At 39.7% G+C, this 22274-nt stretch overlaps 2 protein-coding genes across 6 annotated transcripts in view; one reads left to right on the top strand and one right to left on the bottom strand.

Annotated features, from left to right (window-relative positions):
- Positions 1–8748, top strand: part of UBP1 (upstream binding protein 1) — a 36033-nt gene extending 27285 nt beyond the window's left edge. For 2 of the 3 annotated variants that reach the window (XM_039549844.1, XM_039549846.1), the window contains 8 exons: positions 794–897; positions 1558–1612; positions 1803–1896; positions 3191–3281; positions 3942–4048; positions 5355–5497; positions 6081–6132; positions 6875–8748. In XM_039549844.1, coding sequence (XP_039405778.1) covers positions 794–897; positions 1558–1612; positions 1803–1896; positions 3191–3281; positions 3942–4048; positions 5355–5497; positions 6081–6132; positions 6875–6912 — 684 coding nt within the window. In that variant the 3' untranslated portion in view covers positions 6913–8748. The remainder of the gene's footprint in view (positions 1–793; positions 898–1557; positions 1613–1802; positions 1897–3190; positions 3282–3941; positions 4049–5354; positions 5498–6080; positions 6133–6874) is intronic. The other variant, XM_039549845.1, reaches the window with a different exon arrangement.
- Positions 8749–8958: 210 nt separating this feature from the next.
- FBXL2 (F-box and leucine rich repeat protein 2) overlaps positions 8959–22274 on the bottom strand; it is a 50957-nt gene continuing 37641 nt past the window's right edge. For all 3 annotated transcript variants that reach the window (XM_039549848.1, XM_039549847.1, XM_020584595.2), the window contains 6 exons: positions 21467–21597; positions 17528–17588; positions 16070–16114; positions 15722–15778; positions 11788–12000; positions 8959–10827 (listed from right to left, as the gene is read on the bottom strand). In XM_039549848.1, coding sequence (XP_039405782.1) covers positions 10720–10827; positions 11788–12000; positions 15722–15778; positions 16070–16114; positions 17528–17588; positions 21467–21597 — 615 coding nt within the window. In that variant the 3' untranslated portion in view covers positions 8959–10719. The remainder of the gene's footprint in view (positions 10828–11787; positions 12001–15721; positions 15779–16069; positions 16115–17527; positions 17589–21466; positions 21598–22274) is intronic.

The raw sequence follows: 22274 nt of genomic DNA, 5'->3' as shown, positions 1-22274 counted from the left end.
GAACATATAAAAACCTGTTCGGTGTTTTTTGTTTTTCTTTAAAATACTGTATTTTTAATACTGTTGGAAGCACTAAAAGGTAGCCTTGTTTTGAAAAGCTTTATCATGATGATTTTAAAAAATATCCAAAAAAAGACTGACAGAATTGGACAGCTGTCTTACCATATACGTGTGATGACTTAAGTTTGTGTAAAAAATTCTGGTTTACCAAGCAGTTCAGAAAAATCAGTCCATGTAACTGAGCATAATTTTAGTCCTGCAGTAAATTATTTAAAATTCTGAATTTACAAAATTTCTACTGAAAATTCCGTTTGTATTTGATTGCTGTCAGGGCAGAGACATTAAATTTATCCACAAGGTGCAATCTAGCTTCATAGCTTTACTTACTCTTACTGAACACTTTTTGTCGTGTCATTATCCCTGCAGTTTAAACAGCCCTTTCACCCTGTGCAGGATAAAAGACTTTTGTTCCAGCAGGTGGCTGGGCGTTGGTTGGTTTTGGTTAAAACTGAATAATCTGTACAGGTCTTTTGTCACTTTCACCAATAATACCTTCAGTTTTTTTAAAGAGAAGACAGTATAAATAGAAGTCTTCAAAAAAAACCAAGATAAAACAGAGCTGATTTTTGCCTGGAATATCTGCATGTAATGTGTGGGATAGAGGGAGTGTTTATTTGGAATTGCAAATCAGAGTACGCTGTGGATAAACCCCTGGCTTTAAATGACAGAAGTGTGCATCAGAGTAAAAAATGTATTGTCCAGAGAAACTTAAGTTTTAATTCTTTATCTTCAGTGCTCACCATGGCCTGATACTCCGACAACATTTGTAAACAACAGTCCTACTCCTGCTCCAACTTTCACCTCTGCTCAGCATAACACCTACAGTGTCCCAGACAGGTGGGTTTCTATTCTGTACCCCACTAAAGGCAACATTTCAATCAGGCTTATTCAGAATGTTTTCTGAGTAAATTCAACTGTGTTCTGTTTCCACTGGGAAACTGGGAGATTGTTTTGACCTATATATTAGAGTATCCCATTTGTATCACATGGTTCAGTTATAAGGTAATTACTTCTGCCTCACCATTTTTCTTTTTTACTACTATTTTTTAAAACAACTTCTTGTCATTTGTCATATAGCAAATACTTTACCTTTTCACTGTTGTAATTTAATCCTTGTCTATGGAAACTAGTTTTAGCTTTTCTCTCAGTAAGAACAGTCTTCATTTCTATCATACACAGTATAATTTGCAAGAAAACCCTCCAACAAATATCTTCAAAAGCTTTTCAACAAAAATTGCATTGGTGAAACCATTTTGTATTGAGGCATTAATTAAACTACTAAAATGAAACTTGAACTTCATCCAAAAATTATTTACAGTGGTATGGTCTGGTCCATATACTGTGGAATGGTCTTTCTCTTTTAACAAGTTTCAGTATTTTAATTCTTTCAACTGTGGTATTTATTGTTTTGGGAATTTCAAGTTACTTTTCAACAATGCTTAAATATTTTGGTTTATGGAATTCTAGTAATACTTTTTTTTGTTTTATAATCTCTAGCAATTCTTCTTCCCCAAATCATCAAGGAGATGGAACCTCTCAAGGGTCAGGAGATGTGAGTGTTTGCTTTCTGGTATTGATCATGACTGTATTTGTATAGCTGTGTCAGAATATTTGATTTACATTTGATGTTAATAGGTACTAAGAAAGTGTTGAACTGAGGGAGATTTTTTTTTTTAAATGGCTTGGATTTTGTTTGGGTTTTTTAGTATCCAAATTATCGTATCCAATCTTGTTTCTTACAGCAGCTTCATCCTTCAGCCACAATCCAGGAAACTCAGCAATGGTTGCTCAAGAATAGGTTCTCTGCCTATACAAGGCTTTTTTCAAATTTCTCAGGTATCTATAGTTTACTTTTTTTCTTTCTTTGTGTTACTGAGCAAGTTCTGTGTGGGAAAAGAGTTCTCTAAGAACATTATGGTATACATATTTATACCTATTTGTTTACTAAGTTGCTTGTTAAAGAGCAGTGCAGTTCCCACTGTATGTCTGGGCACAAGACATGGCAAGAGATGCACTTTGTGGGGCTGTGTTTTGCTGTTTGCTTATTCAGTCTTCCACAGAATTGTGTAAAGGGTGGCATGACACAGTACACACCATAAGTAAAATTCCTTTTTCTTCGGTGGCACATGATGGGGACAGTGTTGTGTATGATGCCAGCTCTGCCTCTTGGCTTAGCTCTTTCTTCTGTCAGGATTCCCTTTGTACCAGGCTTCTTCTCTGGGAAAGTTTATTCTTCTACTGCCAGTTAGGTTTTGACCTGTGTTTCTTGTATTATGAGGGTTGCTGAGCTTTCTCAATAAACTTTAGTACCAAATTTCTGACAAAGACTCTTGGAAAACTTTTCTTCTTTTTCATTATTATCTTTATAAAAGTCAAGTACTAGCTGGCTACTTTTTTTGAAGAAGGAGGTGTGGTATATGTGACTTCTATTATACTACCTCAGGTCTGGGGTTTTTTTTATTATAGTATTTAAGGGCTATGATAAATTATTTTTGCTGGCTTTTATTCGTACGTTGCTGGATAGTCTGTGGAGTATTTTCCTGCATAAAGACTATTCTTTTTCCTGTTTTCCCACTCATCTGCTACAGTGACTGATATTTCAGAGTGTTGTTTTCTTTGCTGACACTCACGCTGCTTCTCAGAAGAATCCGTTCTCCCATTTTCTGCTTCAGCAGCACCTTCTGTACTCGAGTGCATTGTAATAACTTAAGTGCACAGAGGAAATGATGGATGAGTTGAATGCCTGGGATAATTCATTGAGTAACAAACCATGGAGTATTTTTGCTCTATATTTTGCATGTGTTCAAAATACACTGCCTTGGATGCCAGCAAAAAATCACTGTTTGTCTCTAGAACAGTCATCTCTCTCCACAGAATTATGTGCTCTGCAGACTCCTACTGTTTCAAAGCTGTAAACACCATAAAGTGTAACTCAGCACCTTTGGGAAAACACACTGATTTATTTGGCATTCACTGGAGCCTGGTCTGAATTTTACTTATTCCTGTGTCCCAAATTCCATTTTTGTCATGGTGAAGTTTGTTACTCTCGGTTTAAATGAACATACAATTTATTGTAGAAAGAATTCATGTGCTACAGCAATCTCCATTAAATCCTCTTGTGTTTGTCCAGGTGCTGATTTATTAAAGCTGACAAGAGAAGATCTGGTACAAATCTGTGGTCCAGCTGATGGAATTCGGCTGTATAATGCACTGAAATCCAGGTGATGCACTGACTGTGAAGCTGAGTGGGTTTAGATGGGGGATTTTCAAACTGGGGATTTGGGAAGTTAGTGTCAGGAGGGGCCTTGGTGCCTTGGTGTGATCTGCCTCAGGAGTTGGCAGCAATGTGTTTAAAACTCTGCTCCTGTGCACACCTTCAGGGCAGGCCCAGGTGAGGTGCAGGTGGGCTGTAAGGCTGCACCCATGCAGTTGGGCCCTGCCAGTTTCTTGGATACGGATGGATTTGTTGCCAAGACACAAAACTGGTGGTTCAGAGAGCTAAGAACAGCCTGAGGCTTTTTGAGGTTACAGGTGTTGAGCGCTAACACAGGCAGCGTCCCGAGAGTGTCTGATTCCGTCTGAAATGGGCGTTTGGTACCAATGGCCCTTCTGGAAGAACGGCCATTGTTACTCAGCAGTCCTGTTCTAGGAGTCCAACAAGCAGCATCCTCAGGAGCTCTGAATGGATTGAAATTTTGTTTAAATGCAATAGCGTCTGAGAGACCACTTACTTAGAGATTAATTTAATTTTTTTGGGCTCGGTGAGAAAAAACATATCAAGTGTCCTGTTAGCATAACAAAGCTCCATTTATGGCATATCAGCTTCTGTATTTGCAGCGCACGTAGCCTTTCCTCTGACGTGTGATGTCCTTGGCTTGCAGATCTGTGAGGCCCCGTTTAACAATCTACGTGTGCCAGGAGCCCTTACAGAGCTTACAACTGGAACGACAGGACGCGGGCGGCGGAGACAGCAACGGTGCAATATACGGTACGGCGCGGCACGCGGGGCTTACAGCAGGCCGCGCCTGGGGCTTGCAGCAGGAAAACGGGAGAAGCAGCAAGGGGAAAGTGAGACTGAAGAGGCTGAGGTGCTGTTTCTGGTGTACAAAGAAATCATGGGAAGTTGTGTCACAGAGGTATCACTGCTTTAACAGCACAGAGCAAACAAAACCTGAAACCTCTCAAGCTTAAATCATTGAGCATTTTCAGTCTTTTGATTAACTAGGTACATGGTAGTGAATTGAGGAGCTCTGGAGTCAGCTGTGCATGTTGTTACAAGGTATCAACCATATAAATGTAGGTACATGTAAAAGCTACATGCAAATAAAACAATTTTTTTCCCATTTTCTGCTATATTTTGCTGTCATTTTCTGTGCAACTGAACTAAAACTGTAGAGCCTGGACAAGGAAAAATAGCCAAGTAGTGAATGGGCTCCTTGTTTTAGTATTTTCCTGACAGCTGTTGATTCAACACAGATGGGAATGTAACTGTTTATTCATAAATTCATGTCACTCTTACAATTAAGAGAATGGATCTATTTGAAATTATTATTTTCTTGCTCTTGGCTTTGAGAGACCTCTCTCCCCAGCCAAAATGTGTACAGGCTACTGCAGTAGTGCTTGTGGATTTTCCATGCAAGAATTGAGGTGGAGGAGGATCTAAATAAATACTGCTGCTGTCAAATACATGTTTTCCCTCAGGGTATCTTCAGCCAGAACAATGTGCAAACATGGAGCTGCCAAGGGCTTCTAGCACTGTTAAATAGAGCTATAGAACTGTAAATACAGCACCAAACTGAACAGCTGCTTTGTCTTACTGTTCTGTTTGCTGTGTTGCATTCAACTCTGAGGTGATCTGTAGAAAGTTTATTCAGACAGTTGCAAAAGGCTTTATTTACCAAAAAATCCAAAATCTACATCTGCATTTAAAGCAACAGCTTAGGCATATAAGTGGGCTTGTAAGTATTACCTGATTCTTTTAAGACTGCACAAGATTACTTCCAAAACCATCTTTAGGTGACTCTCTAAAGATCCATTTTTAAGTCTGTTTGACATGACTGTGCCTTTTTGTGCAGGATACAGGAAAAAATGTGGAAGTTGCCTTCAGCCTCAGAGCATATAGAAGCCTCCCCCTTGTCAGAGTTGTGCTTTTAGTGAGAACAGGGAGAGAGTAAACTAAACGTTTTAGCTTTTAAAAATTTTTGAAAGCCTGGAGCATAAGCAAATTCAGATTTGTTCATACAGGTATTGTTACCCACTAGTACCATGCTTACATAAATTATTTTTTCTTGTAGTTTATCATGCAATCTACTTAGAGGAGATGGCAGCCTCAGAAGTCACACGCAAGCTTGCTTTGGCATTTAATATTCCTTTGCATCAGATCAACCAAGTTTACAGACAGGGTCCCACAGGCATCCACATTCTTGTTAGTGATCAGGTAATTGAAATTTTATTTTCTTGGCATTTTATTTATGACTTGGAGTGGAGGGTTTTCTTATGTTTGCTTATTTATTACTGTTTTTTCTGTTTGATAATGCAACCCTAGTATTTTCTGGCATTTAGAGTTTTTTTTCCTTTACAACAAAATGAGCAGAAGAATTCTTTAAATATGACTCTTCCTCTGCCTGACTAAACTGAAACTATGAGAAGACAGAAGCAGCAGGTTTATATAACTCTGAGATGCTGCAGTAATTATTTAGTAAGTATTTATTTTGAGCACCCCCAAAGGCAGGGGGCATTTAAATACTGTTGAACTCTACTTATTTGAGTGTCTGCTCCACAGAGTTCCAAAAACACAGCCAGTAGTAATAGGCTCCCAACTGGTTGTCACAAGAGTAAAAAGCAGTACTTTGATAGTAATGGTTTTTAATTTAGTATATGCCTGTCACTTGCTGAACAAAACTAAAAATACACAATTGCTCACAAAAGGCTGTGTTTAATATCAGGGTTGTTGAGGTTGTTACTGTTTTGTGTTTTGTATTGGTCATACTCCAGAGGGTTTTGAAACTTTTTTTTTGTAGATGGTTCAAAACTTTCAAGATGAGAGTTGTTTCTTATTCACCACAATAAAAGGTACGTTGACTTTTCTGACAGTTTAAAATTTAATTGCTTACTCCAGCAAGGAGCCTTCTTTAAAAATAATGAAAGATCTGCTTACACAGTGGCAGAAAATATCCCAGAGTTCTTCCTCTCCTAGCAGATTTCAGCCTCTGTGTAGCATCTCAGGCTCTTCTCCAAGCTTTCAGTTCAGAACTGTTGCAGGATTCAGTAGCAAACCTTACGCAAAATTCAGTCAGCCATCACTGGACAGTGACGCTGCTAATAATTGTTGAGAATGGTGACGTTTCAAAATAGGTTAAAAAAAAAAAAATTAAAAATCCTGGCAGTGTAGCACCTCTGAAGTTCAGACACTGCATCTGAGCTGCGTCCTGAGAGTCAGCAGAACTGAGCATAACATTCTGTTCTTTCTCTGCTAGTCAGTGGTCACCTTCAGTAGGCTGTTGTTGAATCCCACTCTTCTTTAGAAGTCCAATTTATTTCTGGTACAAGGTGCCAGCATTGGCTCTAATCAGTGGACAAGTTTAACTCTGTGCAAACTTTACCTACAGAAACTGTCCCAACTTCGAAGATCCAGTTACAAATCATTAATCATAACATTTTTGTTTAGCACAAGTAGGAAACTTCTAAAAGCTGTTTTTGTTGTGGATGAGTTTATTTTCAAAACTAAGTCTATCCTTGGGTGTTTTGGTGCATTGGCTTGTATTTCTGTGATTCTGGTCAAGAAAGACAGACTGACATTTCCTTCTTTTTTCAGCTGAAAATGGAGAAGGCTTCCATATAATTCTGAAGTGACATCACACACTTGCTAGACTGATACTCCAATGCAGAATGAAGTCCTGCCTAAAGATTATGAAGATCGTCCAAAACCTTAGGATCTAACTTCACTGTATAAGATGTTTCATATTGAAAACACAAAATGACCTTTCTAATGAGCTGTTTGATAGGTGAACTTTCTTATCACTGCCATAGCTAAGTGTCCTCATGAGAGGTATAATGCCATGACAGCTTCTGTACAGGCATGGAAGACAATGTAAGCAAAGGTGCTTGCCCTTCACTGAAATAAGGCAAACTATGGCCAGTAGATACAGTTTATAGAAGTGAAGCAGTGCTGCTTTTCTATTATCTGTATCCAGTTGGAGATGAATGTAAACTTATTTTGGGGCATTTACCTTTCTGTGCCAGTTTGTCTATTACGTGCTTGTACCTTATGCTGGTTTTATTTTTTGATGTTAGCAGAGCACATGCTAATCTGTGTGGAGATGAGTAGTTAAGGTGATAGTGATCAGGTTGTCAGGTCTTTGAGAGTAAAGCTGTCAAAACAGCTTCCCGTGTAAATTGTGTATAAGAGTGTATGTAAGAAGTGTAAATGCCAGAACAGGGCTCTTAAGAAGCCCTAGACAGATGCAATATATGCATGCAGCAAACTGCATTATCAATAGTACCTTACTGGAGGGATTAATATAAATCCTATGGGGTACCGAGTAATTGTGTTTTGCTTTAATGAATTTAATGGAAAAAATTGCCTATGCATCCTTTATGTTTAGTTTCCTAGGTTCTCTGCGGAGCACTGCTGCAGTTTAACTCTTTGCTTGTAAAATTGTGGGTTTAAAAATACTGGCAGTGAGGAGTGGGGTTTTCAGTGGAATTATGCTGATGAGGGAAGATGACCCACTGGCACCACAGGGCTGTCATAGCTTTCAGCAGCATCGAATAAATTGCTTGAGAAACACTAAATACACACCCTGTAAGTCTCCTTGCCAGCACGTGAATGCCCTGCTGGAGTTCCTATTCTGGACAAATCTCTTCTTACCTTTTCTGTTGACCTTCCTGCACACCCCATCCATCCACACTGTACACCTGTTACAGTGCCTCTTCCATATGACCAAATATTTACTTTTCTCTGAAACAGGCAATGTGCTTTCTCAGTATTTTGGATGTGTCTTGCAGAGTCATGGCACAGCATTTCCTAGGGTAACATTAAGTTTCAATTGGTTAGGTACTTAAAAGGGGAGTATTTCCAAAGATATTAGGTGGCAATTTCAGAGCTGTCATCCTGTGCCTTTGGAAAGTTTCACCTTGATCTCTGGATTAAAAGCCTGGGAATAGTTTGCTTTTTATGCTGCGGTGTTCCATGTAAACCAATACTACAGCATGTAAAAAAGCAACTTTGATTTTTTTCATTTCCCCTTTCATAACTGGCTCAAGTGCTTATCAGAAAAGCTTCTGAAAGCTGTAGCATTTTGAAAATTTAAATTCATCAAACCTAGTTTTTTTTCCTGTTTTTGTTTTTTTCTGCACTGAAAGTAAAATTTTATGTACTTAAACATTTCTGCCTATAAGTTGTTCATCTTTGGGTATTGTCTGGTCCTAGTATTTCCCTCAACTGACACTTGTGTCTTTTTAGCTCACACCATATTCAAATCCAAATGTTTTATAAAAGTGGAAAAATCCTTGATTGGAAAGTATCCAAATACCTAATTTTAAAGAATATTGAAAGTTGTACAGTAGTTTGTCCAGCTCACTTGAAATTGGAATTAAATTATGGCACCAGCAAATGGCTTTTGTTTTTTAATAAGATGTACACATTTCAATTTAAGTATAATAAATGTTTTTCAATAATTTTGTAAATGTGCTTTTCTTTTTGTTTACTTCTTTTTTTCCCACACCCGCATTAGAGACAGTCCATTGTTAAGATTCAGATTAATTGCAAGACCTGTCCTAGCAAGCATGGTAGGTCAAGGTAAGGGAGTGAAGTAAACCAGCCCTGTTTATTCACATGGATCTTCTGCTTCTAGTAGAAATCTTGCTTAGATTTGAAATAATTCCAACAAATTCAAGTTTGACATCAGCTGATTGTTTATTTAAGTGTCCTATATCAGAGTAGGTTCTATTTGTTTTTGTACATCTTCAATGCAATAGACTTACAAGGTTCATTATGTTCTTAGAAAACACATCTTGACATATTGGTACTAATGACTGCCCTGGTACAGTTGAGAATAAAATCTGGTTAAAACTCTCATTACACCAGCAGTGTCTCAATGGAACTCTAAGTATGATTGTAACAGCACTCCACTACTGTGCAAAAGAAGCCCAGGACGGCTTACTTTGTAGTACTAAAGAAATTCATGTACTGTAGTCCAAGCTGTAATTTAACCCCAAAGCTGAGATCTTCATTTACTGTCCCCATCCTCTGTGTGTCATCAACACAACCCAGCCATTGCTGGCTGTTGAAGTTCATGTTCACACTCACTCCTTTTTAGAAGTGTTTAAAATTTGCAGGGGGGCAATGGCAGTACTATCCAGTAGTAGCTTTTCCAACTGCTTTTTAATTTTCGGTAAACACAGGCCCTGAACTCTTCAAACACACACACACAATCAAACACAAAAAAAGCTTTCTGAACTGTCAAGTAGTTTCTCTCAGATAATTAAATTGCTTAATATAAAAAAGTTTATCTAATTGTCTAGCACTGAAAAACTAAGGATGAAAGCATGGCCTTAAGAGTTGATACACAGATTTTTATCATTATTATCATTCAGAAGTTGACAGCTTCTTAATCAAATGTGAAGAGTTTGGCTTTCTACATTTGAAAACCACAGGTTTGGTTTGGTTCAACTGCTTACAGACTGATGAGCCCATATGCTTGTTGCTAAAATGGGTGGGATGAACTGAATTCCTTGCTCCATCCTTTTTCTGTAGCTGAACCTGTTTTCCATTCATCTGTAGAAAAGCACGTGTGCTACACCCCTCTTCCTGGAAGTGCTGCATCCTTTCCTTGCACCCCGCGGAGGTCCCGGAGGACACGGGGATGGCGTTACCAAGAGCACCATGGATGGTTGTGGCAGCAGGTACAGTAGAGTGCACAGGCTCTACCACAGTGGATTTCTTACCCCTGTTCAAGGCCAATGGCATCGGGCAGAACGTGCGTCGGTGACGGGCAACCTTTGTACGAGCAGAGTTCAACTGAACCAAGTACAAAAACTTGAGAAGTATTTCTAGTCCTATGGGTATCTTGAGGTACTACCTTACCTTTTGACATTACCTATTATGTCCTGTTACATAATTAAATACGAAGCTGAATCATGAAAAAGAACAAGCTGCTGTTTCACTGTAAGAGCTTATGATTACTTTGCATTTTTTGGTCAACATCTGCTAAAGCTGATTTGTCCTTAAACCTGATATTTGATCTGTGGTGTATATTACAGAACAGCAGGCTCAGTTCTTTGGCGTGGCAGCCTCGAGCCCCATGTTACATCAGAACTTCACACCAAGTAGTGCTGACAAATGCAATTTAACTTCCAAGTTTCGTAAACTTCCACCAAGTAGCTGCTACGCTGCAATGCCCACACATTTGACACGGTACTGCAGTTCTCATGCCAACAGAAGGAAGGAGTTACTAATACAAACCACAGCATCACCAACTTAATCCACAGCTGCACGTTACGTTAGGATTTTTACCTGGAAAAAAAAAAAGCGCTTTTCTTGTCACAAAACTGGATGACCAAACACCACCATTAGGACTTGTCAGGAAACCGACTCCTTCTGCTGACTTGCCATCCCATTCTTCAACAACAACATTTTCTGTGTGGCTGCACTCACTGTCAAAGGATAACACAGCATCTGCAGAGGCGCTGTCCGCTCCCTCCGACCGATGGAGGGGGAGTTACTGGAGCAAAGTAAGCATGAACTTTCACGTGAGGTAGATGAGCCTGTGGGTGAAAAGGCTGCATTATAATGGGAGAGGAAGAACAGAATTGAAAAGAGAAGCAGCACACCTCAACTGTTGTGCCAACAAGTGCTCTCTCGTTAAGGTTAGTTAGCTGTAAAGAAAGCATCTATAGAGTGAATACCAGCCAAGCTGTCTTCTCACATGTAATTCCTCTTGACCCATCCACCTATGGCACACCAACTTGCACAGGGCTCCCCCGGTTTCCCAACAAAGCACTGATGAGCCCAGACAGCTCCACATCAGGAGAGGCACATATTTTGCTGCAGGGGCAAGAGGGATGGACCCTGGCTGCTGAAGGACGACTTGTTCGTACCTTGTCTCCCATACTCCCCTCTGCTGCTCTCATCCTGGAAAGCAGCATGAAATAGAATTGTGCTTCTGCCCTCAATTTGAGTCACTATCAGGGATGAGCTTTCCAGCTGCAAAAGTGTTTGGACACAAACTTGGGATACGAAGCTGCAGACAAGTTTCACTTCAAGGCTAAAACACTGCCCCCGCAATGCAGGTGGTCCCTGACCTCATGGGTGAGATATGCAGGGAAAAGGTTTGGGGCTGGATTCCAGGGCCTGAGGGCCCTACAGCCCATCAATGGAAATATCCATGCAGATGTTTGACTACTGGCTCTGTGTATTAACATGTATTTTAGGATATAGATAGATAGATAGATAGATAGATAGATAGATAACATGTATTTAGGATAAAGCATGCCACTATACCAAAGCAGAAGATAAGAGCTCATCATTCCAATAGCAAAATGTCATGAGTCAGAACTGAAAATTATTGCTGCTCATATAAGGAAATTACACACATGGGGACCTAACAGAAGGATAGTCAGACTGTTTATCCAGCCTTCCTTGCCTGGGACCTGTAGGACTCCTACAATCTCAAGCAGAAGCAACAGCTCTGGCATTTCCATGGGAACAAGCCAGGAAACACATACTCTGATCCGTTTGATTCCAGCTCGTGTGACTTGCTGGCAGTCGTACAGCTCAATTCTCTCCAGGTTGTGGCAGTTCTCCAGGTGTTCCAGAGTCACGTCCGTGATGAGGAGACAGTTATCGAGCTCCAGCACCTGCAGCCTCTCATGCCCACACGTGCTGTTGCTCAGGTGAAGAATCCCATCATCAGTGATCAGTTCACAGTGAGATAAGCTCTAAAACAGAAAGGCAAACAATTAACAACATCCCTCAGTCCGAAGTGACTTGAGCCTCTGGACATCAGAAGTCGTCTTCAACCTCCTTCATTCCAGTGGTTAACTACAAATAATATACAGCTGAAATCCAGAAGAGTAAACAAAGAAACTGCTTTACTTAACAAAACTGCTGTACTTGCTTTTAAACTTTGCTTCAAAACAAGTTGAGTCCCAAAACACATCACTGGCAGAACTCCTCAGGCCCCTTTGCTCTCTATGAATGTGGGAATTCTTTTCCCATTGTCCCACAGTGCAAACATCCAGAAACAACTTTAAAGGATGACTGAGAACATACAGGAATAGATGAGTATCTACTCAGGGGTTACTGTTTCACAGCTGCTATGTTCTCAGACATACACCAGGACCAAGCCTGTGCAAGTCCGCACAGATAAAGAACAAGCACAATGGACTGATTTGCCAAATAATGATTTCAAAAAATACAAGCCATGAGCACTTGGCACCTCAGGCTGTACAGACAAGGAGCAATAAACATCTTGTACAGCTGCAGGAGCAGTCTTCTGCAACAGTCAGCATAATAAACCAAAAAAATCTCCTCCTCTTCAGCATATTTTTTTACTCCCTTGAATTTCAAGAACATGTAAAATGATGCTGCCTCTCAGGCAGTGGCACCACATAGAGCACTCCCCTCATTTCTTTAGGGAATTCATGACTTTTGGAGAAGCACGGATGATGACAACAACAGGAAACAGACATTCCTCAGAGGCGGCTTGAGAAACCACTCTCTCTCACCGCTGAAATGAATGCTCTCAAAGTCTTCCCCAGTGAAATGTGCAGCATCTGTGAACTCTACTCCCCTTGCCCTGGGCTCTGAGCTAGCGCCTCGCTTTATTCTCAGCCCTGTGTTTTGCCTTTACTTGTACCTAACAGTGCCTGGTTCTGAAGTAGCATTTCCTTGCCCTAGGTTGTTTTTTTCAGACAGCAACTGATGAAGAAACACTTGCAGCAGTCCAAAAGCACTTTTTAACTCAGAGCAAGCAAACAATAGTGCTCAAAAGGACCTCCTGCCAATCCCCTGACTAACATGTAACCTTGCCCCTCTCTGGGTACAACTCATCTTTTCATTCCAGCCTGACAGGGCAGCCTGGGGACTACCAATTTTACTTCACCTCAGCTACATCACAAGCATTTCCTGCCTGCTACCAGACACATGGGGTCTGTCCTGCTCTTTAAAACAATTTGTCCTCAGCTTTTTTCTCCTTTGCTCTACAGGATGAACAGGGAACCAGAGAAAGGCTGGGAGACAGGTCTGCACCTCCTCTGGAGTCTGACAGGAAGCTACCTTGGCAGCTTCCCTTCAGCTCCAGCTGGTCCGATTTTACACACCAAGCGTGAGCAGCCAGCAGGGACTCCAAGAAACACCACAACGAGTGCAAACTGTCTCCAAATGACAAAAGAAATGAAGTGCTTGCCCCTACCAACAGTGTTTTAACTCCTAACACCCATTCTGGCAGTCTCTCAAGTCTTCAAACACATCAGCTCTCTCCTGTACCTCCTTTCTCTATGTACGTGCTCTGAGCGCTTGGTTTGGCTCAGAGCCTGGGAACAATCAGCAGCTGTAGGGTTAACCAACATTCATAACAGACCTGCTGTTCCAAGGAAGGACAGGAGGTTCTGTGAAGCTGTTGGCTAATTAGGAGTATTCCACCCCAGGAAGTAAGCAGCTTATAAAATCAGCTTTCCTGGGACGCGGTATTTGGTGCTACAAGGACAATACAGGATGTACAGCTGAGTTCGTAGAACTTTGTAGAACAAATATGCCAAATTATACTCACTTCATATTAAACCACAGGATTTTTCTGACTTCATAAGCCTTCTAAAAATCATTAATAATAAGGAATTTTACTAAGACAATTGCTTGAAATCTTGAGAACAAAGAGATATGGTCAAATTATTATTTTTTTGTTAACACATACTTAATGCTGTGTATAAATCAAGCACGGCAAGACATACTATGAGAACTTCACATGCTGTGAAGAATTCACTCGCCTTCTCATCTTCAGGACCACCATGAATATTTCACAGTTTCTCTACTAATTTAAATGTACAATTAAATACTTTAACCAGAAATTACTTCTTAAGTACATTAGGCAATAAAGCCCTTGAATACTCTGATACTGAGGAAGATTTGCCTATTTCCAGCATCTACTGAGTCTCCAAACACGACAAAAGCAAATTCACAGTTGATCTCTGCAACTCCAAAATGTTTGTTCTAACTGCAAATACACTAAAGCACAGTGCACAGGAGTTTACAGGACACTGGAAGCACCAAGATTAGTTCATGCAGTGTATTTGGCACCTGCCAGTCTTGTCATGTCTTTTCCTGTAATTCTCAGCCATTGCTGTTCACACACAATCTCTGAGTATGTATCCTTCCCACCCATAGGTTATATTTAAAGATATATATATATACACCAAAGAAATCAAGTTTCCTGGTTTCCTTAGAAAAGCCGTGATGTTTTACCAATGTCACACTCCCTGTCTGTGGGCAAACACACAAGGGCCAGCAAACAGGAGCAGACTCAGAAAAAATGCGCTTTGGCATTATGATGTTTTGTGGTATCTCTGTTGAAGCACTGACAGAACTGGTACAAAAGATCTCGTGCAAGAACTGGTTGCAACTGGAATTACAATACAAAAACATGTCCCCTATAAATGGCTCCACATCTCCTGACAACTCATTTGGTTTATCATCAAGAATGATGGTTCAGAAGTTAAGCTGGACAGTTGATAAGGAAAAATAAAAAAATAACAATAAAAAATAGTGACCAAGCTCCTTTGAAAAGCCATCTTTCCTCATGCTGCTACCTTAATAACGCTGAGTAACACTAATCATAACACAATTTAATTAAGGAAGCAGAACACCTTCCTTTAATCCCATCTAAGAACAGATTATAAAGATACTTGTTCTCTCACATAGATTTAAGTAGTTATAACAAATCTACACTAAAGGACAACTGGCCTGAAATACAGGAGCTCCTACTGTAAGAACAATCCAGTAATTTTCAAGTATCTTGACTGAAGAACAGACAAATTTATGTTACCTCAAATTGGTTTTGATGATCTGAAAGATCTAAGCCACCACTCCCTAGAAAACAGTTCTTTGAAATCCAGTAAACAGAGTACCCCACTCAATCCTCTCCAATTATGTTTAAAAGTCAAATCCAAGGAAACCTTCCATAATTTATTATGTAAATGTAGTCCTTGGAAAAAAGTACTTGCATGCAAAACTGCTTACAGAGTGATTATATTTGTCTTCTCTAGGTGGTTTTGTTTATTCAATATTTGATGTGAAGTGCCAGACCCCCTAAGAAAACCATTACTGAACACTTCACAGTATCCATAAAGGATCTAAGTGCTTTAAGTTGAATCAAATATGTAAGGAATCAAATAGGAAGGATGTTAACCATAAAATGAAAGATTTCTGGTTATTACTCACTGATTTGGTAACATTTTTTTAATCACACAATGCATGTAAATATTTCAGGAGTAATGTGCTGCTTTGAGAATACTTATGAAACTTGCACATGTTTTGACAGTATCACTGTACATCAGGAATGATTTCTAGACAAAGACTGAACAGCCTGGGCTTGTACTGCAGGAGCAGTCTGTGTGTGTGCTTTGGGGGCAGTATCACAGGCTGCAGACCAGGAGTTACACTTACCAGTGCTTGCAGCTTAGGACAGTGTATGGAAAGTTGGATCAATGTGCTGTCAGTTATCTGGGAATAAAAGAAACCAGACGTAAGCCATAAGCAACAGACAGCAGAAGAGGCAACCCTCCAAAAAGGTATCTCCTTCTCTACCAGATGAGGGTTCTGTTATTTCTGGAGAACAACCTATCACCTGTTACTTTCCAAGTATTTCCCTGTATAGAATTTCCCAATAATTATTTTATTTCCTACCATAAACACAACACTATTTATAAAAACCAAAGAACATCTAGATGAAGGTGTTAATGTGTTGCATCCTTACACTGCACATTCAATATTCCTTTTCATATTAAATCTCACCAAAACACACTCTTCCAAGTCCATCTTCTCCAGCTCATGGCAATTCTACAATAAACAAAACATGGACAGATAAACAAAAAAATTAAATAAAACAACATCTAGACATAAAATCATGCACGGGGCTAATAATATGGGATAGCACAGCTTGCAAGGGGAAACTGTGATATAAATCCCTTCAAATATTTGATCACCATCAAAAGACAAAAAAAAGTGTTAAAAGAAAAAACAGATAAATTAACAAGAAATACCCCACCTTCCTCTCAAATGTTGACATTTTAGCCTTTCTCTTACTAGGTGAAATGTCTCCCTCTTGCCCTGTAAGGTTTGAACAGGACATACCAGTGCTCAGCACCCCTGCTTCCCTTCCCCCCTCACTCCAAATGGGATTTACACCCCATGCACTAAAGCCAATTCCGCGTTTATCAGCCTGCACCAAACTCATCTGGAATACACTTAAGCCCATGGCACATCTCTCTTCGTTGTCATACATTAGAAAGAAGCCTTAAAACCAAATTGCTTTGCCAATAAATGCTGAAAATACCAAAATAGGGTCTACTTTAAGGATGGGAGAAAGCTGCATGTCACACCTACACAAGCAATTTTCTCAACATTCTGAGAGACCCCCAGCAAGCTTTCAGAAGTGCTTTCAACATCTAATCATGACTAATTTCAAGGAAAGGACGTAACCTTGTGGCCTTGCAGCAGACCACATAGTGCCACAGCTTGGCTCAATTCCCAATCCATTTTTTCCAGGAATAGGAAAAAAAGTGTAACTTGCAGCCCCCAAGAGCAGGGTTGAGGTGACCACCAAGAGCCTGAAGCTGTCGTGCTGAACAGTTAGAAAACCACTCTGTTTAACTGCTGTGGCTACAAAAAAAACCCCTTTTCATTCACATTGAATACCAGCAGCATAAATGAATCCCATTTACAGAGTATAATTTTTGTGTTCGAATTTCCCAACCAGCAATTCGCAAGTCTAACACAAAGCATTTGACACCACCAATATTCTTATTTACAGCAGGAACCAGGGCACTAGTGCTTATAGTCTATTATGTATAATGTAAGTGTTCCGTAATTTAAAGTTATCCTCAGAACAATCTATTATGTGCTGATTTTTTGGATGTAAATATCACAAGGGTGTGTGTCATCAATGTAAGGGAAATTTGGCTAGAATGCATAATACAAGTTTAGAATTATGTTAAGCATAATAAATTCAATTGAAACAAACTGAAAAAGAGGAAAAAAATGACAAATTCAATGATAGATGGCAAATTAGATCAAGTTGCAGATCTAAGTATAATCCAGACATAAAATAGCTTTTTAGTCCCCTCCTCCACTGGCTTCTTTCTACTTTAATTTTCCTCTTCTCATATTGCTTCCCAGCAGGACTACATCAACTCACAGCTGCTCAGCAGCAATGAAACAGGGCGAGCTGTAACCTTCTGAAATGACCCTTACCCGTGCTAGAAGGGTAAACCCAGCATCTGTAAGATGTGAACATCTTGCAGCTTCCAAAATCCTGGAAAAGTTTAAAATGTTAAAGAAAATATTGAGAAAAGCAAGTGTATTTGAGATACAAATCTGTCTTCTGCAACTTAGAAGTTGTCAATAGCAAATGTGTATATACATATATATATATACATATATATACACATACACACCCACCCCTATTTTTCACAGTGATTTGAAATTAAAAAGCAGACTTTTAATCCAGTTTATCAGAAGATTCTGACAGTCACAGAACATTTAGTGGAAAAAAATTACACACAATTAGAGGCATTTTAACCTCTTGTTTCAGTAAAAGCATAATGACCAAGTTTTCTCATGTGTTATCTGAGGCAAGATATGGGAAAATAAACCCTGAGTTAAGGAAAATGCAGATGAAGCCTGCATCTAAAACCTGTTATCTAAACAAAGGCTGCTGGGAAGCCATAAAACTGAGAAAGTACTTATCAGAAATCCCCTCAGAGCCTCTGCATGAAGCACAGTGAAGCAACTTACCAGAAAGCAAGGAGCTTAAAATCTCCAATCCCACAGTAAAACCAATAAACTATACCAATACAACCTTAAAGAAAATACAGTGTTTTGGAAAGATAACTGGGAAGCAATACTGACAAAAAAACTCCCCAAGAGGTCAAGTGCCCCAAACAGCACCACTAGTATGCCCAACAGGCCTCCATCCCACTAATGTTTTGTTGTCTTTGTTTTCTTTGTCCTTTTTTTAATGGACAATTTCCTTTGCAGGTGGAGTGAGTATCAAGATGAATAAGACGAAACCACAGTGCCATGGGATGAGCAGCACAAACTAAGTGCAACTTACCACAGCAAACACTGCTGCTATACTGGGGCTGTGGGGAGGAGGCAGGGAAAGAGGCACAAAAGAACTTTTTGTGGCAATATTGAGAGGCCTCCAGATCCTTCCATTGCTTTAGGAGGTCATTAGAACACTCCCTCTCTAGAGAGAAAGTACAAAGGGAAAAGCCACACTGGGTGCATGAACAGATTAAAACCCCACCAAAGTACAGGATGTGGGGCTCTGACTATGACTTTGCTGGATCAGCCTCTTCCAAGCAAAAAGCAAGAGGGCAGCCAAGTTTAGAGCTGAGCAGCCCCACAGGCTTGAAAAACCACTTTCAGAGTTACAGTCTTCAACAACGTTCAGAAGTATGAGAGAAACTTAAGCCAAGTATTAGACAGGCACCTCCTCCCAAATGGATGGTTCTAATGCCTCTGGACTTTCTTCAGACTCATGTTCAAGAATTCTGTGCCCTTCCATCAAGGGCAGTTTGCAGTCTATCATAAAATACTCTCAGCTACTCTGAAAATTGCCTATGATACCAAATAGGAAGGGGAAAAACGCCACCAGAAAAAAAACCCATCTTTCAGGTCACATTTGTTACCCTTCTACCTCCTTTCATTGATTAGTTGCTACAAATCCCATCTCATTACATGGCTGACTTTAAAGAGGGGTGGAGAGGGAATGATATCTGCAACATCCAGAATAGTGAGGATGCTACTTACTGTATACCCAGTAGAAAAGAATAGTATAGAAACAGAGGAACAAGAAACCAGAAGATTAGCACCTCTAGTTTTCCTGAAATTGGGTGTGCAGACAGTCAGGACATGAGAATGGGGAGTGAGCTGTATACACACCTGCTACATCAATCAGGCCCCAGTATGAAAAAACAGGTGGGAAGGCACTGGGCAGCATGGAAATAATGAGCAAAGTTCTAATTTTTGCTTTTGTTTTAGTGACTGTGCTTAAATACAGAGGGCTCTTCTTTTTTCCTCTTACAGCTGACGTGAATTTCCCACCCAGTGATTTGTGGAAAAGTACCTAACATGGGAGCTAATCAGGCAAAATGACATCCAAAGCAGATTCTCCACTCTTATGAAGAAATTTTCTATGAGGCAGACTCAGAGTTGCATTCATTGCCTACAGCTGCCTTTTGGGCACACCTGGAATGTCTCTGCACTCAACACCTCCCTACTTCTGTGGAATTAGCAGCTGGTGGGGGCTAAAAGGAACATGATCCTAACTTTCACAGCCCCACCCAGACAAAGACATTCATGGTTCACAGGCGCTTTCTTGACAAGCCTTGCCAAAATACCTACCGGTATTTTTGCATTAAAAAGTGCTAATAAAGAAAAAAAAAGAGAAGGTGCCAAGCACCTGAAAGAGTAAATGTAAAGATGGATGACAAGACACCCCTATGTTGATGTGAGATAAGAAATACAGCTGAAGGGTCTGCTGAAAGCTTGACCTAAGTTTTTGTTCGAGGACATATTTGTGACTGGTAACAGCTGCATCATGGAAATGCAGCAGTATCATGGAAAGCAGCATAGATCCTGAAGTGAGAGTAGCACAGCACAGAAAATACTCCAATATTTCCTAACAGAGCCAGCAAGTCCAACAGAGGCAGCAGAGTTTTCTTTCACACTCAACACTGAAATATTCAGAAGGTACAAAACAAATGTGGAATTACATTTCCCTTTGATTTCCAAGATAATTTTTTCCAAGACAATTTCAAGTACTTTCCATCCATGATCCCAAAAGTCTAGATGCAACCAGCTGTATCCTCTGTCCTTCCAACACACAGTAATCCTCAGCAGCAATCACTGCAGAGGGTCGTTTTCTTTCCTTATGCTGTTCCTCATTACAGGAGGAGAGTGGCAGACGCCTTCCCCCTCGTGGCACAGACAGGGCTGACAGTTCACCTACCAAGGCTAAAACAATTCCTGCTGCACTTGTACTGCCCTTGGAAAGAACTGCACAACTAACAGCAATTTAGACCTCCTTTTATTTCCCATCTGAGATGTTAATCGAGAAAATGAGAGAAATGGTGGCAAAAGACCAGCACAGCTTTTTAGGGAAAACCTCTAAGTGTGTCAGAAGACTCCTAAGCCCCTAATAAATATGAACAGTGGCACAAAGGGGACTGTCAGCCTGGAATTGTCTTAAGAACAGGTTTTCTACAGTCACAAAAGCTCTTTTTCACTCATTCAGCTAAAGGAACACTGTGTGTCAGCATATGGTACACTGGCATTTGAATGAAGCATCCCTTGATTTTTACAGACTACACATTCCTCCACTATCTGTGATTTAAGGATAGCAAGTTCTGACTCCCGCATGTTCCTGTCCTAAATGGCAATTTGTCACCCAAAAATCTTATCTTTTTATTTACTTTACATTAAAATTAGAAGAAGTATTATATGTGTGTACAATATGTCTCCACAATCAGGGAGCTGCTGCATAACTGAGCTTTGGTTTTAAAGCCCACCATAACATACATGTTTGTACAAATCACACCAATGTGGAAGTTTATATTATTTTTAACTGCTAAGCCCCTATTGTTCAAAACATCTCTCATAAATATTAGTCCCCAGTGCTTGCAAAGACATGAGCACACTTTATACTAGAGTTTAAGAACACCAGGCAGTACTGCAGAGCATATTAAAAGCACTCTTATAATAAAAATATCTTTAAATATAATAATCAGATATGATGTAGCTATTTTTTTTGTAAGACAGATGACTGCATAAAACTACATCAGAGTACAAACATCACAAGACACAACACAACCACAGATATTTTTACTTTTAAAGAAAAGAATGGGCTTTACATATATTTTTTTTCTTGCTTGTAATTAGTACCTAAAATATTTAGCTAGAAGCAGAGAATTAAAATGCTAGTTCAGCATGTTTTGTCATATATTAACTCTTGTTTTTCCAATATACAGTGAACTACATTAATATGACAGCTACAGAGGACCAGCCCTCAAGTTTATGTACTTCTAACTTAATGTTTTGATTGCAAATGCAGCTCATCTTCAGAAGTTAATTTCTCAGATCAGGCCAGTAAGAACATGACATACAACACACTCATGACATACTCACTTCAGCCTTGGACAGTTTAGACCAAGGGCTGTGAGAGAAGCATCTGTCAGGTTGCTACAGCCTGAAACACAGAGTGACTGCAGTCTATGACATCCTCTACAGATTTTCACAATGCCTTCATCTGAAATTTGCTGCAACACAGAAGAAGGTTGAAGTTACTTCCTTATCAAGTAATCAGCCAAGAACAAAACTCAAGACACTGCTACTGAACTGCCACTGTCACACTGTATATAACCAAGGCAACCCAGATTTTCAAAAAATACAGTTCTTAAACCACATACAATGATAACACTGAAGATAATCAACACTTACAATTCCTACTTAATTATGAATTTTTCTGTAGACCTTAAGTCTACTCTAAGGCAGTCTGAAGCACAGAGTGAGTGAGTGTTGTTTGTTGTTGTCTTCTTCTTTCACTTTGCTTTTGTTCTATAATTTTTCACTTTTTTTTTTGGGAACAGTGCAAAAGAGATTTTAAAGCTCCACAGCAGGAGAGATAACTACCAAATTTGCACTGGACCAGTAGGACCCAAGGGCAAAATCCTTCACCTTCTGATAATTTTTGAAGCAAGAGTTACAGGGAAAAAATTACACATAATCCATTCTTTACAGAAGGTAAGTGTAAAAGCCAGGTTCGCCCTACCTATACAGCTGTCTTGAGATGAAAGATTTAACTCAAAAGAGGACTTTTCATTTCTCAAAATTGTTTTGTAGTAGATATTCCATAAGGAGTAACTTTAAATTTGGAATATGAATAAACAAATTTTCTCTCTGAAACAGGAACTATAAGAAATAGGCCCATTGCAGC

This window comes from Corvus cornix, chromosome 2, assembly GCF_000738735.6.
Source record: "Corvus cornix cornix isolate S_Up_H32 chromosome 2, ASM73873v5, whole genome shotgun sequence".
In the NCBI taxonomy this organism is placed as follows: Eukaryota; Metazoa; Chordata; class Aves; order Passeriformes; family Corvidae; genus Corvus; species Corvus cornix.
Note: the sequence above shows the minus strand (reverse complement) of the source record. Positions and strands in the feature narration are given on the sequence as shown.